The 17,538-nt window shown below is 28.8% G+C and overlaps 1 protein-coding gene across 1 annotated transcript; it reads left to right on the plus strand.

Moving 5' to 3' along the window:
- Nucleotides 1–7,843: 7,843 nt before the first annotated feature.
- Nucleotides 7,844–16,528, plus strand: LOC123271925 (general odorant-binding protein 56d-like). The gene is made up of 5 exons (XM_044738484.1): nucleotides 7,844–7,999; nucleotides 15,749–15,827; nucleotides 15,945–16,036; nucleotides 16,120–16,225; nucleotides 16,309–16,528. Exons 1-5 carry the CDS (start codon nucleotides 7,952–7,954, stop codon nucleotides 16,389–16,391), a joined length of 408 nt encoding a protein of 135 aa, XP_044594419.1. The 5' UTR covers nucleotides 7,844–7,951; the 3' UTR covers nucleotides 16,392–16,528.
- The last annotated feature ends 1,010 nt before the right edge of the window (nucleotides 16,529–17,538 follow it).

A 17,538-nucleotide genomic window follows, 5' to 3' on the forward strand; every position in this document is an offset into this window, starting at 1 on the left:
TTTCACGGTGAAGAATAAATTAAACTTCACTAGTAGATACATAAGGACTTTAACTATAAGATAAAAATTAATTTTATGCATAATCTAATATTTTTTATTTAACATTGATGGCGAAGAGACCTCCTTAATTGAGCAAAAATATATTTTTTTAATTCTTTGAAAGAATTGTCGGTAATCACATGCAAATGGCTATGTAACTCAGTGTCGATTAATTGCAATTAATAAAATAAATACACCAAAAGACTGTCGATCTGTATACATTATGTACATTTATCCCACTAGAGGCGCCTGCGCATTGTCGTCCTATTACCACTGTTTTTTTTTTCATATTTTTTATTTTATTATTATTATTTCATAATTACATGATGTGAGCATTATAAGTTGTGCACTTGTAGATTTTCCAAACTTTTTTTTTTGACTTCAACCAATTTTTGAAATATATATATATTTTACTTTTTTAATTCACGAGTAAATTTCATGAATTCATTTAAGCTGAATATTTCGAAGCTAGAGAACTTTTTTCTTGAGCCACATATTTTTTAGTGCAACATTTATGTTAGAAACAATTTGGTTATGAAGTTATTATTTATTTTTACGTATTATTATACAGAAGGAAATGTTTTTTTTTCTCATTGAAATCAATAACAGAAATATATTTCCATTATAAATAATAAATAACAAACAAGTTTGATCCCGATTAGTATAATATAATATAATGTAATGACTAATTACTAAGCAACCTTGTAAGTTTGCTACACACACCGGCGTAAGCATAGACATTCACAAGGAACATTGCATACATAAGACACATTGTAAACGAATTACCTGACTTCGAGGACGGATTTACTTATTTTATTCATAATTTATGCAGCCTATTTGAAATAATTATTCATCACGTCCGCAACTAATAAAAAACATTAAATATGACTAAATAATAAGGATATGAGAAGTCCAGTAGTAGTTTTTAAAATAATGATGCTTTGAATAACTTTATTGCAAAATTCCATTAGCTCCTTGCTCGTGGCTGATAGTATTCGCCCGGTGCACGTGGGCGGAGCAATAGCACTAATACTACTTTATTAACAGTGTGTTGCGTGTTGATGCATGCTCATAGTGCCACCTAAAATAATGCTCAACGTTCTTTCATGCTTATATAACGTATATACGTATAGACACTCATTTTTGACTAGTATACTATATATATATATATATATATATATATATATATATATATATATATATATATATATATATATATATATATATACTAGCTGACCCGGCAAACGTTGTTTTGCCATGTGAATGATTTCTAGAGAATTTCTAGTATAGAAAAAAAATTACTAACTTATTGGAACTGTATAAGAATGTGGAATATGAGTGAAAAAAGCCTGGAGCGCTGTGAACGATGAGGGAATGTTGTTTAAAAATAACAAAACACCAAACATTAATTGTTTTAATTTATTAAAAGTAATAATTATTTATATAATTAATTAATAACATAATATTAATCTCTTAATGCTGCAGCGTGAACAATATTTTTTGTTAGCCCGTCTTTAGTTAATACAAACAAACTTGATGGTTTACCCACTCGAGAGCATGCAACGTATAATTGTCCGTGTGAAAAACATGGTGTGCTCAAATCTAAGCCACAAACAGACATTGTTTGGCCTTGGAATTTATTAATAGTCATTGCAAATGCCAATCTAATCGGAAATTGAATACGCTTAAATTGAATTGGCACATCTGTGGGTATAATAGGTATTCGTGGTATCAATATATTTTCACCTCGAAACTTGCCATTTAAAATGGTGCCTTCGATAACGTTTTTTATTAATTTATTAATGACTAATCGCGTACCGTTGCATAGTCGTGGCGGGTTCAAATTACGAAGCAAAATAATTGGAGATCCAACCTTCAATTGTAAGTTATGTGGTGGCATGCCTGGCAAATCTAGTGAGTTCAAAAACTCTGTTGGAAAATTTACAGCTTCAGTGTCATTGCAAACTGTATCAATAGATTTATATGATACCAAGTCCCCTGGCAATAACTGTTGTATCTTCAAATTTAAAATGTCAACGTCCACATTTTTTGCAGCTAACATTGCTCTTTCTGCAAGCCACTCGAGATTTATGTAATTCGTGTGTACATCGGGAAATATTTGTTCAATGACAGCATCTTGCGAATCAATGATTGTGCAGAAATTATTCGCTAATTTCATGTATCCAGCTTCAGCTATAGTGACTTTTCCATCGCCGATATCTAAGAGTTGTTTAGAGAATGTTTCAGCGGATGGATCTTGAAGCATTTGAACGCGCATATTTACTTTCAGCTGTACTATTTCAACATTACGCCACAATGTCGATGATTTTAAGCAGGCGTTGATTTCATCAGCGTATGTTGAACGTGGAATGACGGGAAGTGTTTGTCTGAAGTCACCTGAAAGGACTAACAGAGTGCCACCAAATAGTTTGTCGTTGTTTTTAATATCTTTCAATGTCCTGTTCAACGCCTCAAGCGAATTCAAATTGTGTGCCATGGTACATTTATCCCAGATGATAATTTTACACTGTTTCAGTACTGTGGCTATGGACGATTGTTTTTTTATGTTGCACACTGCGTCAGGGTTATTTTGAATATTTAGTGGTAGCTTAAATACTGAATGAGCTGTTCTTCCTCCATCCAATAAAGTTGCCGCAATGCCCGATGATGCAACGGCCAATGCGATGCCATTATTGGATCGTATTTTAGTGAGAATTAGCGAACTTGGCCTCTGATTTTAAATGTAGAATTGTATTGTTGACCATTTGCATTAGTATTTTGAACTATTTCTGTTGCTCCGAACGATGTCATTTGAAAGCATGAGTTGAATGTTCGAATGGACTTTAGGAACACGTTAGAATCTGGATCTGTGCCGATAAGTAAACCGTTCAATGGTTCCGGTGGTGTTTCAATTACAGGTAGTTGTACCTTCCCTGACGCGCAACACATCCCGGCTGGTTCATTTTTGAATTTCAAAGCATGACAATACGGGCATTCTTTGTCCACAGCACCATAGCACTACTTTTGAATGAGCATAATATTCAATATCGGGCTCATACTGGAATGCTAGACGCAGAAATGATGTAGCTACAAATGCTCGATGTGCCTGTTGGCGTTGTTGGTCATTCACTCTGCGTCTATGGACAGTAAAACGGTGTGATTGTCGTTGTTCTAATCTCATGACTTCATTGCGTTCAGCTCGTGTATCGTCTGATTGTTCTTGACGCAATTACGCCATTCTCACACGCGCTCCAGTATTTTCTTCCTGAACTTGTTCTTCGGTTCTTTGGGCTCTTCTATTTCGAATGCTTCTAGATTTATTTGTATCACGGCTCAAATTGGCCCCTTTGCGTTTTGTTGGCATTGTTCACTGTACAATACAAAATACACATGAATAGAACTGATTGAATTATTTAATTATTATATTAATCATTTATTTTATCTTTGATTACATTAAATATACATGTAAAAATTAGATAGTTTCACGAAAGCAAAAAATTTTATGTTTCTTAATTATATCAAAAATACATATTGTTAGAAATAGTGAAAAAAAAACATTCTGTCGAAGTTAGAGCTCTTATAAGTAAACACAAAAAAAAATTTCCCAATTGTAATAAAAATCTAACTTTCACCGAATTCGTTTTTCACCATTCCCAACAATATTTTCGTTATAAATAAGAAAGAATAATTTTTGATTTTATAATAAACGTAAAAAATAATTTATACTTACAACTCAATAGCCGTTGTTTGCGGGAACTCGTGACACGTGTTGAGTATTTTAGAGGTTATGTAAGTCATTTAATTAACTGATCGTGCGATTTACACTCAAAATTAATAATTTTATTAGTTATTAATAATTAATTATATTCAATAATATTAGTTATTAATAAATAAATAATAGAGTTACTCGATAATATATTTGATATGAGAGTTACACTGAGATAGTAAAAATGTTTAACTACTACGCTTGAAGCATAAACACTAATAATAGCCGAAAACTGTAGAGGTAACATCCCTACTCCGTGCTGTTTACAGGGTGAGAAGTGACACCGGTAGACACATGGAGGGGATAACTTACCAAGTGATAATAATTGATGTTATCGAGCGGGATAGAAAATCATAAAATTATGAAAATGACTATTAAAAAGCAAGAGTTGGTGATAAAAAAGTGCAAATTTAGAGTTGTATGTATTTTTTGATGTCACATAATAAAAAAATAAAAAAATAAAAATTTTATCAAAAAAATAAAAAAAAAATTTTTGGGGTGAACACCCCTTATTACTTAGAGGTTAGAAAAATAGATAGTATCCGATTCTCAGGCTTACTGAATATGCATAAAAAATTTCATGAGAATCGGTCAAGCCGTTTCGGAGGAGTATGGGAACGAACATTGTGACACGAGAATTTTATATATTAGATATATTAGATATATATATATATATATATATATATATATATATATATATATATATATATATATATATATATATATATATATATATATATAGTTATGTGCCTGCACCCAGCCAGTAGGGTAACACCCGTGCGAGAAGGGCTAAGAGCAATTACCAATAATCAATATTATGCTTCAACATTTCTATGCTACCTGTCCCAAAACCCATCGTTGGACCTTGACAAATGCTGAAAAGATTTTATAATATGATTGATTCCAATATAATTATATAGTCAATATTTATGATATCATATAAACAATAGTAATAACAACATAATACTAAACTAGCAATAATGATAAAAGAAATCTTAATATTAAATATTATCAAGATAAATTTCTAAAAGAAAAATCAGATTAATAATTAATTATTAAATACACTTATCGATGATTATTATATACAAAACAATAATAAATCACAACATAATATGAAAATTAAAAACAAAAGTAAATTAAATTACGATATTATATCAACACGAGAGACATGAAACGTGGATCTATTGCCTTCTCTAGGTGCAGAGAGGTATACGCGCAGAAAATACAAATTCCTGCCACATACTACATATATAAGCTTATTGACAAAGTATTAAGAAATTTGTAAATATATTAAAATTTCTAATGAAAAAAAAATTTTCTTCCATGACTTCACTCTTTGTCCATACCATAAGTATGATAAACATTTTCGAACTTTATTAATTCATTCTAACAGGTAGATATGTAGAGAAATAGAAGAAATTTATACTTTAATTATTCATGTCCAGGGCAGATGGCCAAATAGCAAGTAAAAAAAATCCGGAAAATGGTTGACCCTGAAGATCAAGAAAAAAATATCTCAAACTAAGAAAAATATACTCAGAAAAAAAAGGTACTTGAATCAAGTAAATAATTTTAAAGAACATTATCTTCTTGATTTGAGTATGAAAATTTTTAAACTAAGAAATTTTGTTTAATTTAAGTAAATTTTACTTGATTCAAAAATTTTCGACTTGATTTAAGTTAATTTTTTTTCCAGTGCTCAAACCAAAAAATACTTTCTTGGCTCAAGAATTTTTTTTCTTGACAGAAGCTTTTTTTTATCAGTGTAGGCACACTATTGACCCGATTATCGATAGTGAAATTTATATTAATGATCATGATTTTCATTAAATGTGTAAAACTTACAATAATAATTATTATTTAAAAATGACTACTTCCCGAAAAAAAATTTTTTGATAAGGCCTGATATGGATATTGACCATATCAGAACATATATATGGCCACATGAAACTTGACATCCTGATATGGCTCATATGTCCTCATATAGCCTGATATGTTCGATATAAAAATTATTTAGTTCAAGACATATGTCATATACGGCCATATCAGGATATATCAAACCCGATATAGTTATATATGTTTCTGATATGGAGAATTTCCACTTCAGGACATATATGGTCATTAAAAAAATCTATATATGCACACATAAGGCCATCCCATACAGGACAATACGACGGGGCCAGATATGGGCCATGCTTGGCGCAATGCTGTCTATCTCTGGCCCATGCTTGTAAACCCGCTTTGGCCCAGCCTTGGTAGAAGTCTGGAGTGATAACAGGGTGCCAAGCTTGGTTGCCTAGACTGGCCCAAGTATGATAACCAAGACTGGCCCAAGATTGTTAACCAAAACTGGCCCAAGTATGTTAACCAAGACTGGCCCAAGTTTTTAAGCCAATGCAAGCCCAGGCTTATTCACCACTATAGAATTTACTAAAAGAAGTAGATTACAAAATATATTTAGAATTTAATTGTTTAATGTGAAACCAAATTAGTATTAAGAACCCAATTTCCAATAAATTAAATTCTCTGAAATAAAATAGTAAAATAATTTATTTCAATTTTGATGTAGAGCTAACGCAAGTTTAGACGACCTAACTCTTAATTTAGACCTAACTTTCGCTAATTATAGAAATAAAGTGAAAATCGTATTTATCCTAACCGAGATTCGAACCCGAGCCGCGCGCTTGCCAGACCAACCACCAACCCCTACGCCGTACGACCGATAAGTTAACTCGCATTTCACCATTCATATAAGCTAAATCTATATGGTGACAGAGTGTGACGGTTTATTATTTATATAATTTATGTTATTTAATATTGTGTTTTGATGAAAATTATCTATTTTTTACAAATGTTTATTAATATAAAAAAAAGCAAAAGTCAAGTTCTTACATTAACTTTAGACTTTTTAAATCGTTCTGTTTATTTTTAATATCATATTATAATATTTTAATTTTTTTTAAGACCGTATCAATTTTAACGATATATAATTGTTTTGTTGAAATAATGAATTTTCAATTTTAGCATTTGTTATCAAATATTCGTTAAGTAATAAATATTTACTGTTCCAAATTCTATTACTTAATGATTAATTAAATTTGGATTTCCCATTGAATGGCCAAAGTTAGGTTGCTCTATTCTGACTCAAGTCTGGGTTGCCATTCAACGGCCAAGGCTAGGCATCCCAGTCTTGGCTAACGCTCGGGTAATTATTGAGTCGGCCAAAGCTAGGTTGCTCAGTCCTGGCCCAAGTCTGGATCGCCATTGTATGGCCATGGCTGGGGGACCCAGTTCTAGTCCAAGCTCGGGTAATCATTGGGTTGACCAAGGCTGATTGCCCAGTTATGGCCCGGGCATGGGACAATATAGGTTTGCCAAGATGGGCTTCCCAATAATGTCCCAGGCATGGCCCCGTTGTTCAACTCTGGGGCTTCCTATATAGGATATCAGAAAATTTTTTCACCTTTAAGCTCAAAATTATAGATCCAAGTTAAATGAATAATTAAAATTAACTTAATTTAGTTAATTTAAATTCTATATAGCTAAAAAATTATTACAACTAATTTTATTTGCGGATGTGATTTTTTAAGTCAAATTTTACGCATGCAATCAAACTATAATAATAAAAATATGACGATCATAAGTATGTGACAGTGCGAGCCTATATTTGATTTTAAATTTATTTATCCATCATTACGAAAAAGGTTATCAAATTTATCTTTAGCTTTAATTTATATACTACACTATTTATATGCAATGATATTTATTGTTATATAAATTATGAAATACAAAACATATGAACTCTGATGTAAGCTCTTATGGAAAAATAAATTTCCTCTGTATCTGAACTGTTACATGATGTTGTCAATTGTCAGATAAATGTTAATATTTTTTTTTTTTTTTACGTAAAATAACAATTTTTAGACTCGATAAGTAAGCCAACAAGTTATCGTTAATCGAAATAAAAATTAAGGCTAATCTTATGTGACACGACCCCACCACAAATAAGTATGTTATGTTTTATATGCTAATAGCCTTCACAGACATTCAGTGTATTAAATCAGAAGCGTATAAAAGAGATCATTTTATTCCTTTGTTATTCAGTAAGTTGTGAGCTTTCTGGTAAACTACATTTATCCCACGAAAATGAAAGTATTCGCTATTGTTCTCGCTGTTTGCTTCGTTGGTGCTCTTGTAAGTATTTTTTTTTTTTGTGTATTGAGAACTACAATAAAAAAAGAATTAACTGAGATCTTAAATCAAGACGAAAAATTCTTGGTTCAAGTAAACTGTACTTAAACCAAGAAAAATTTCTTACTCTAAGAATTTTTCTACTCAAATGAAGACGATAAAATTCTTCAAAATTATTTTCTTGATTTAAGTTAATTTTTTTCTTTTTAAGTTAATTTTTTTAATTTTAAGTTAATTTTTTTTTTAGAAAATTTCTTTTTTCATGCTCTTTAATTTATGTGGAATTAAATTTTATGCTAAATTTTGTACGGATTTATTTTTAAACTTTTAGCGGAAATTTTCCATAAAAAATTAAATAGTTAAAAAATTTTGAGAAAATATTTTTTTGGATCAATGTTTATAATTTTTTTTTTCTTCAATTTTTTTTCAGAATATCAGAAAAAGATTTTTTCGTAAAAAAAAAAAAAAAATTGTTGTCTCCAACGATCAATAATAAAAAGTTTTCTACAAATGATTCTTGTAGGAAATTAAGTTTTCTACAAGGTTTATAGAAATTTTTAGCGAACGATCACTATGATTAGTATTTAAATAAGTTTTTTATTAAGGAGGTATTGTCCAAAATCATTTTTCTTACAATATTCTTTAATTTTTGAAAAATCCTACTTTTAAGTGTCCTCTATACGAATAAATTTTTTTTAATAGTTCTTGCGGTGCTAATTTTCGAATTATTAGCAATTAAAAATCGTGCATTTAACATGTATTCTTTATCCTGACCGTAGTTAGAGTGAACATTTTATTGAATAACAACCGTACTTTTCTTAGGATTCTTTTGAAAAACTGAGAACATTTAATTGAAGTTATAACAAGTAGGGGAGAGTAGGGTATAATGGCCCTCTGGGGTATAACGGCCCCTCTTCAAAATTTGGTCAAAAAATATTTTTTTTTTTTTTTTATCAAATTGTCATAAATTTGATATATTTATATATTCTTGAGCTAACATATTATACCTGGGGTATAACGGCCCCCCTTAAAAATTTGGTCAAAAAAATTTTTTTTTTTTTTTACCAAATTATCTTAAATCTGATATATTTATATATTTTTGAGCTAATATATTATACCTGGGGTATAACGGCCCCCCTTCAAAATTTGGTCAAAAAATATTTTTTTTTTTTTCACCAAATTATCATAAATTTTCAAAAACGTAACAATATTAATATTTTCAAATAAAGTCTCAAATGTAAATTATTTACAATTATTAAATTATTCATTATTTATATTATTAAATCCTAAGAAAATTACTAATTGTTTGATTAGTTATGATAAATTTTCATAAAACGTAACAAAATTAAAATGCTGAAACAAAACATTAAATTTAAATTATTTACAATTAATAAATTATCTATTTTGTATTATTAAACCCTAAGAAAATTATCAATTGTTAGATTGTTTATAAAAAATTTTAATAAAACGTAACAAAATTAAAATCTTTTAACAAAACATCAAATGTAAATTATTTACAATTATTAAATTATTAATTATTATTAATGATGAATTTTCAAAAACGTAACATATATTAATATTTTAAAATAAAGTCTCAAATGTAAATTATTTACAATTAATTAATTATTTTTCACAATAGTGACAAATATATTCATCAGAATAATCTTCATTGATTCCCGCATACGAATCATGGAACCATTTCTTACAACTTTTGCACAATCCATAATTCAGTGGATTTTGAATAAAGTCCATTGCAGTAAAGGCGATGACAATCATTTTTTCCATTTTTTGAGCCTTTATTTAAAAATTTTTTTTTTTTTTATTGACTATTTTTTGTTTTTGAGTTACTTTCTTCTTAGCTTCACTTCTATTTTTTCTTTTGTCAAGTTCTTTTACGTTTCAGCGGCAATTTCAAATTTAAATTTAGCAGGAGTATGATGATTTTCATGGCAATTGAATAACCATTATAATTATAATTATTTTTTAGAAAATAAAAGAGGTTAGGGGTGGAAAAAAACGAGGTGCGTCAGGTATAGCAGTTATTTTTCGAATGATAATGAAATCTAGAGAGTGATAAAAATAAGGAAATACTTTTATATTTTTCAAGGTATTTTTTAAAGTGGAAAAAAAAAATTTTTTTTATCATTTTTGGTGGGGGCCGTTATGCTCCAGAAAAAAAAAATTTTTATCAAAAATTTTCCCAAAATTTTGGTAAATTCGTTCATCGTAGACGCAAGGTAAACTAATAAGATGTTAAAAAACCACAAAAAGTAATAATTGGCTTAGGGGGGGCCGCTCTACCCCACTCTCCCTATTTTTTTATCAAAAATAACACAAACGAACGGTATTCATTTTTTTATAAGAAATGTTTGAACTTAGTGACTTTCGATATTTTACATGAGTGGAAATAAGTGAGCGATAGTCTGTAAAGAGAGACAGCACTAGTGCGTGAGAAAGAAACCAATAACCTTAACATATTGGTGTCTTTTTCTTGGGGCAATACCTCCTTAATAAAAGATTTTCCTGAGCGGATAATTGTTTTTATTCCCAAAGAGTGTTTCTGAGACTGCAAAAGTATTGTGGAAGTCTTTTAAAAAAATAATAGTTTGAAAAACTAAAAAATACGCTTTTTATAGAAAACCAAACTAAAAAATTAGGAAACGGTTGACCCTAAAAGCCATCCCTGCAACTTCCCGCTACTTTCATAATTAAATGTTCAAAATTGCACTTATTACATTTTTGAGCTCTTTGAGCTCAAGCCTTCGTTACTCGCACTATAAGCAAATCGCCGCCTAACAACTACTCAACCTATAGAGACTCACTCCCTTAGACGAAAGGACAATCGGCCGAGCTTGGCCAAGGACTGGCGCAATTCTCATTAACTCTGGGGCAAGCTTGAAATGCAAGCTTGGCCCAAGTCCGTCTAAGCATACAAATGATAACTTCCTGCCAAGACTGAATATCAGTACTGTGCCAAGACTGAAAATAAGTATTGTGCAGGGCTAACGCAAGTTTAGTTCCTTTGAGTCTTTATTTAGATCTAACTTTTATTAATTATGAAAATAAAGAGAAAATTGCATTTTCCCTAACCAAGATTCGAACCCGAGTCGCGCGCTTGCTAGACCGATAACTAACCCCTACGCCGTACGACCGATAAATTGATCTACATCTCATCATTTTTATAAGCTAACTCTATATGGTGACAGAGTGTGACGGTTTATTGTTTTCACAATTTATGTTACTTAATATTGTGTTTTGATGAAAATTAACGATTTTTCACAAATGTTTATTAATTTAAAAAAATACAAAAGTCAAGTCCTTATATTACTTTAGTATTTATACATTGTTCTGAATACTTTTAATATTTTCCCGAAGAAAAATATTTAAATATATTTATATATAAATTGGTTAAATATGATTATATATGAAAAATGGCTAAATATAATCATATCTAATCATATATAATTATATATAACAATATTTAATTATATATTTATTACATCTAATTAATTATTGGGTTAATTTTATGGATAGAGTATTTAATATGGTCCTACGCAATTCTCTGTAACCAATTAAAATGCAAAAAAAAATATCTAGCTATAATTTTACGGCTATAACACCAGCAGTCACCCATCCAACTATTAACCCTGCTCAATGCTGCTTAACTTTAGTGATCTCCGTGCGTCTTGAAGTTTCTGTCTGCTGTGCTGCTGTCTTAGATGAGAATGATTCTATGATCTACATAATGTATCATATGGGTTTATCATAAATACAACATAAAAATTGATTTTATAATATATTTGGATAGTCATAATTCATAATTTATTTATTTGACCGAATCTCATTATAATATAACACTTATTTAAATAATAAAATAAATAATGATTTTACTATTAGGTAGTAGCAGAGCAGACCAAAACATCTCATAGGAAATGTAACAAATTTTTTATTTCAGAATTATTTAAACGTAATTATAATCATCATTTTACACTTTTTGTGATTACCAAAAAAAAATTTTTTTTCAAAAAAAAAATTTTTATATACGTTAATTATATATAAGCATATATAATTGTATATGGAACTATATATAATCCTGCATGGCTGTATATTGCTCCATATATAGTCATATATAATCTTATATACAATTCCATATATAATCATGTATGATTATATATAACTATATATGATTATATATAATTGTATATAATTATATATGTGATTTCATATATAATCATATATAGTCATATATGATTATATACAATTATGTATGATTATATAAAAACATTTTTTCTCGAGAATTGTTATAAATTTTAATGTTTAAAATTATCAATACTAAAAACTCCACTGTAAATTATTATATTTTAATTTTTTTTTAAGACCGTATCAATCTTGACGATATATAATTGTTTTTGTTAAATGATAAATTTCCAATTTAAGCATTTTCTAACAAATATTCATTAAACAATAAATATCTACATTATTGCTCTAATCAGGTCTAAATTCTTCTATAATTAATTTAAATCAAGATGTTTACAAACAAATAAACCATTAACAATTTTCATGTAAAACCAAAAACTCAATACAAATATCTAAAAAAATAATAAATTAATAAATATCTTAAAATTTTACAATATAAAAACACATAGTCCTCAATTTACAAAAAATTACTGCGCATGACATTTTAATATATAAACAAATTTTTTTATTTTATTTTTATATATAGAGTCCGTAATAAATAAAATGAACTATATCCAATTGAATAGATTAAAAAACTTGTCAAAAATTTTTTTCCTATTATTCTCTAGTCAAAGACTGGAACCTCGTGTTTATTTGAAGGTTATTGTTGATAATTTGTTACTTGTTAATAATGACTAGAAGATAATAGGAAAAAAATTATTAGGCCGGCCACATTATTGGGGAAAGTTTTAAATCTACATAAGGTAAAAGTCCAAATATATGATCATGTACCAGTATATGATCACTCAATGTATTTGTATACCTATATTTGTGAATATAGATATACTAATACATAGAGTGATCATATACTGGTACATGATCATATATTGGGGCTTTTACCTTATGTGAATAAAAATATTATGAATTTGTAAATTTTAAACGTATGTATAAATGTATATGTTAAAGCTAATGGATAACTTGTGGTCAATTACGACTTGGCCGATAAAATAGTTATTTTCGTAATACTATAAAATAGAATTAATACACACTGAAAAAAAAAGTTTTTTTATACCTAGGAAATTTTTCCTTATGGTTAAAAAATTGGTATTCTTATGATTAGAATACGAAAGTTTTTTTAAATATAAGAATAAATTTTTCTGCCTGTCAAAAAACTAGCCTTATAATAAAACATGGTATTCTAAGGTTAAGAATCAATTTTAAGGTTTTAAATCAAAAAAACTTGAGTAAAAAATTTAATATTCTAGGTGGAAAAAAATTTTTTTTTTAGTGCATCGACACTATAGTTGAAGCAGAAACGGATTTCAAATTTTTTTTAAGTATATACTACATAGAAAAAAACAACAATAAAATGACAGAAAAACTGTCAAATTTACAGTTTTAACAATGTCAATAGTGGCTGGGTCTTGGTTCAACACTGGCAAACCAAGACATCAGTTGAATATTGGCTGGGCCTTGGGCCAAGGATAATAAGCCAACACAGAAAAAACAATTAATGTGAATCAAGTAAATAATTTTGAAGAACTTCATCTCCTTGATTTAAGGAAGTTCGAGCGTAACTAATGAGTCAAAATAATGTTAAAATTTTTTTTAAATTTTAGTCTTCCCAATATTCGTCAAAATTCTTTATTTTAATTTCAAATAACTTTAACAATTTAATAATTGATGATTTTTACTTATTTAATAAAGTAAAGTAATAAAATGACTTTGGTATTTATTACTTGACGGAATAAATAAACAGATTCGGCAATAGCGCGTTTGATTATACCAATAACAGAGACGTGGATGAGTGTGTGAGTTAAACATTTCTCTCTCTGTAACTATATTTCTATCCTTTTGTTTTTTCTCAGCTGTTGACGCGATGTTGTCAAATCTTTATTCGAATAAATGGCTGACGATAAACCAGTTACAAACATAAAATTTGACTTTAAATACTTCAAAAATTATATCGGTAATGTATTGTTATTAAATTGTTTTTATATTTTGCAATAATCCAAGTTTCTTGAGTATAGTTTTTTATCAGTTAAAGTTGGGAGGTTAATATTGAAAAAAATAATTAAAGTCTCGACAAAAGTTTGTCCGCCATAAGAGCCCGTGTATAAGGAGATAAAATGTGTGATTTTTAAAATTTAATATCTAAGTAACTAAATTGTGAATCTTTTTAAAATTTTGGGATTAGATAAATTACGTATTTATTTATACGTATACTTAATTTCAAAGCTCAAAATTGGAAATTATTTTTTACATTAGATTCGCTCGAACCTTCTTAAGTAAAAAAATTCTTAAACCAAGAAATTTTTCTTGGTTTAAATAATTTCAACTTGATTAAAGAATTTTTCGTCTTGATTTAAAACAATAAAACTTTTCAAAATTATTTTCTTTTGGTTCAAGAATTTTCACTTGATTCAAGTTAACTTTTTTTTTTGTGAAGCCTTGTTAATTAAATATTGGTTAACTCTTGAATCAAGGCTGGCAAACCAAGACTCGTTACATAGACATTGGCTGGGTCTTGGTCCAAGAGTAGTAAACCAAGACTTGTCACTTGAATATTGGCTGGGTCTTGGTTCAAGACTGGCAAACCAAGGCTTGTCAGTTAAATATTGGCTGGGTCTTGGTTCAAGACTGGCAAACCAAGACTTGTTACATAGACATTGGCTGGGTCTTGGTCCAAGAGTAGTAAACCAAGACTTGTCACTTGAATATTGGCTGGGTCTTGGTTCAAGACTGGCAAACCAAGGCTTGTCAGTTAAATATTGGCTAGGTCTTGGTTCAAGACTGGCAAACCAAGACTTGTTACATAGACATTGGCTAGATCTTGGTCCAAGAGTAGCTTAACAAGACTTGTCAATTGAATATTGGCTGGGTCTTAGTTCAAGACTGGCAAACCAAGACTTGTCAGTTGAATAGTGGTCCAGTCGTGGGCCAGTATTGTTCGGCTGAGTCTGGGCAACCCATTATTGTGCCAAGACAGGCCCCGTTATAGATCATTTTTTTCCTACAAGGGCTATAGTCCGAGCGAGAAACTAAAAAAGACACAAGTAATGAAGGGTTAAAAATATAATTTTTTAGTTTTGTTTTTTAGTTTTTTTAAATTACTATTTACTTTTTACTTTTTAGTTTGGTTTATTGATAAAAACGTGTTTTTTTAGTTTTCTGAAACTATTATTTATTTTATTAAATTAAAATTCTCTTTAGTATTCTAAAATTTGTTAATATTAGATAAATCGGTTAAAGATAATGATTGGAAGTTAAAATTAAAATCCTGCCTTATTCACTGTAGATAAAATTCATATAAATTCAAAAATTTTATTTTGCAAATTGAATAATGGAATAATCTTATCAAATTAGTGTACTGTCATCGGTCCTTGATAAAAGTCTACAAAGTTTGAATGAAATCTGACCGTTTAAAGTGGGTTAAAATCGCGCCCAACGGAGTCGGTTACAAATATACAAACAAACATACAAGTGAAGCTGATAAAAAGTGTTTAAAAATCACTTTTAGAGTTATTTAAAAATTCCAAATTATAATGCCATACTTGAATGTAATTTTTGTTATAGGCTGAGCTCAACGATGAACAAAAAGCTAAGCTCAAGGAATTCAAAACACACTGTGTCACTGAAACCGGCGTTGATGAATGTAATATATAATCTAATTTAATATATTTATAAATTAAAACTTATATTGAACTCAAAATCGATTTTTAAAAAGTAAAATTAAAGTTGCGATAATTAATGATTTTATTGCAACTTTTAGCTTTCATTGAAAAGGCGAAGAACGGTGAATGGATGATGGATGACATGAAACTTCGATGTTTCATGAAATGCATGATGATGAAAATCAAAGTCGTAAGTAATTGTATGATTATTTAAAATAAGATCGTTTATTTAACACACATTGATAATTATAAAATAATAAATTGTTTCGTTAGATGAAAGAAGATGGAACTTTGGACGAAGAAATCACCAAAAAGAAGATGGCCAATGACTTGCCGGCTGACAAAATTGACGAAGTCATGATGAAGTGCAAAGACATGAGTAAGTTTCTGCTTAACAGTTTTTCATTTTAATTTTTAAATATAGATTGATAATTGATGCGATTTTTTTATTTCTTTCTGCAGAGGGAGCCGATGCATGTGAAACAGCTATGATGATGATGAAGTGCTACGCAGAACAGAAAGCTTTCGTTTCACTTACGCACTAAAACAATTTTAAGTTTTCTTCCAATATTCAATCTAATTTTATGTCTGGTGATTTATTATAGAGAATTTAAACAACTTAATTTTAATTTATTCTCATGGAATATTGATTAATAATAAATAAAGAAATACTTCTGCATTATTTTTTTGATAATTTTTTTACTATTTATTCACGATCGATAGTTAAAAAATAAATGAAATAATGATAATATTAATTTTCTGCATACTCTCTTCATCTGAAACAGTAATTTTTCACTGTTTCACAGTTATAAGTATACCAAGTGGTATACACTAATTTCCAGTGATTTTTACTGTTTCAGATTTAGAGAACAATAAAAATGAAGTGCTGTACACTAAGAGAATAATTTATTTGAATCAAATGAGACTCGTTTATTAGAGAGAAATCTTTCATTTGAATACCGACAACTAATACTTATTTGACTCAAATAAATGGATTTATTAGAGGCAAAGATATGGTTTATTCAGTGTATTTATTTGAATGAAATGTATATATGCAAAATTACTTAATTATCACAGGCAATGATAAAGGTATTAAAATTACGATAACCCGAATAGTGATAGTAGCAACTCAAACATCGCATAATTTATTTCAAACGAGATTTGTTAACTTTAACTTTATCCTGGAAAAACTAAGTTTTCTCTTTTACGGGATTCATCATCTATGAATCAATAATAATGATTAAGGATTTGAAGAATATATATCCGTGATTAATTTTCTGTTTTTTTTGTTTCCTTCATTGGAAATTATTTTCAAAATAAAATTTTTATTCACAAAGAAAAGTTGGAAAATCCTAAAAAATTAGTTAATTTTTGCATATAAATTTGATTATATTAGATGCTAAAGACAAAAGATCTAATTTATTTATTTTTTAAAATATTCCCAAAAAAGATGACGAATAAATCAGAAAATGAATAACGGATATGCATTCTCCAAATCCTTAATCATCATATTAATTCGTAGAAAAATGAAGTTAAAAAAAATTAGGAAAACGGTTGACCCTGAAGGCCATCCCTGCAACTTCCCGCTAATTTCGTAATTAAGCGCTCAAAATTGCACTCATTACGTTTTTGAGCTCTTCGAGCTCAAAAATAAAATTTTCGTGTAGTTTTGAGCTCTCAAAACTTAAAAGT

Source organism: Cotesia glomerata, linkage group LG9 (assembly GCF_020080835.1).
Source record: "Cotesia glomerata isolate CgM1 linkage group LG9, MPM_Cglom_v2.3, whole genome shotgun sequence".
Lineage (NCBI taxonomy): Eukaryota > Metazoa > Arthropoda > Insecta > Hymenoptera > Braconidae > Cotesia > Cotesia glomerata.

What these genes read in the sequence shown, in the direction of transcription:
- LOC123271925 (XM_044738484.1), top strand. Translation starts at nt 7,952, where the DNA reads ATGAAAGTATTCGCTATTGTTCTCGCTGTTTGCTTCGTTGGTGCTCTT. An exon ending in TGAAACCGGCGTTGATGAAT is followed by an intron (nt 15,828 to 15,944) that starts GTAATATATAAT and finishes TGCAACTTTTAG; the next exon opens with CTTTCATTGAAAAGGCGAAG. An exon ending in TGATGATGAAAATCAAAGTC is followed by an intron (nt 16,037 to 16,119) that starts GTAAGTAATTGT and finishes TTGTTTCGTTAG; the next exon opens with ATGAAAGAAGATGGAACTTT.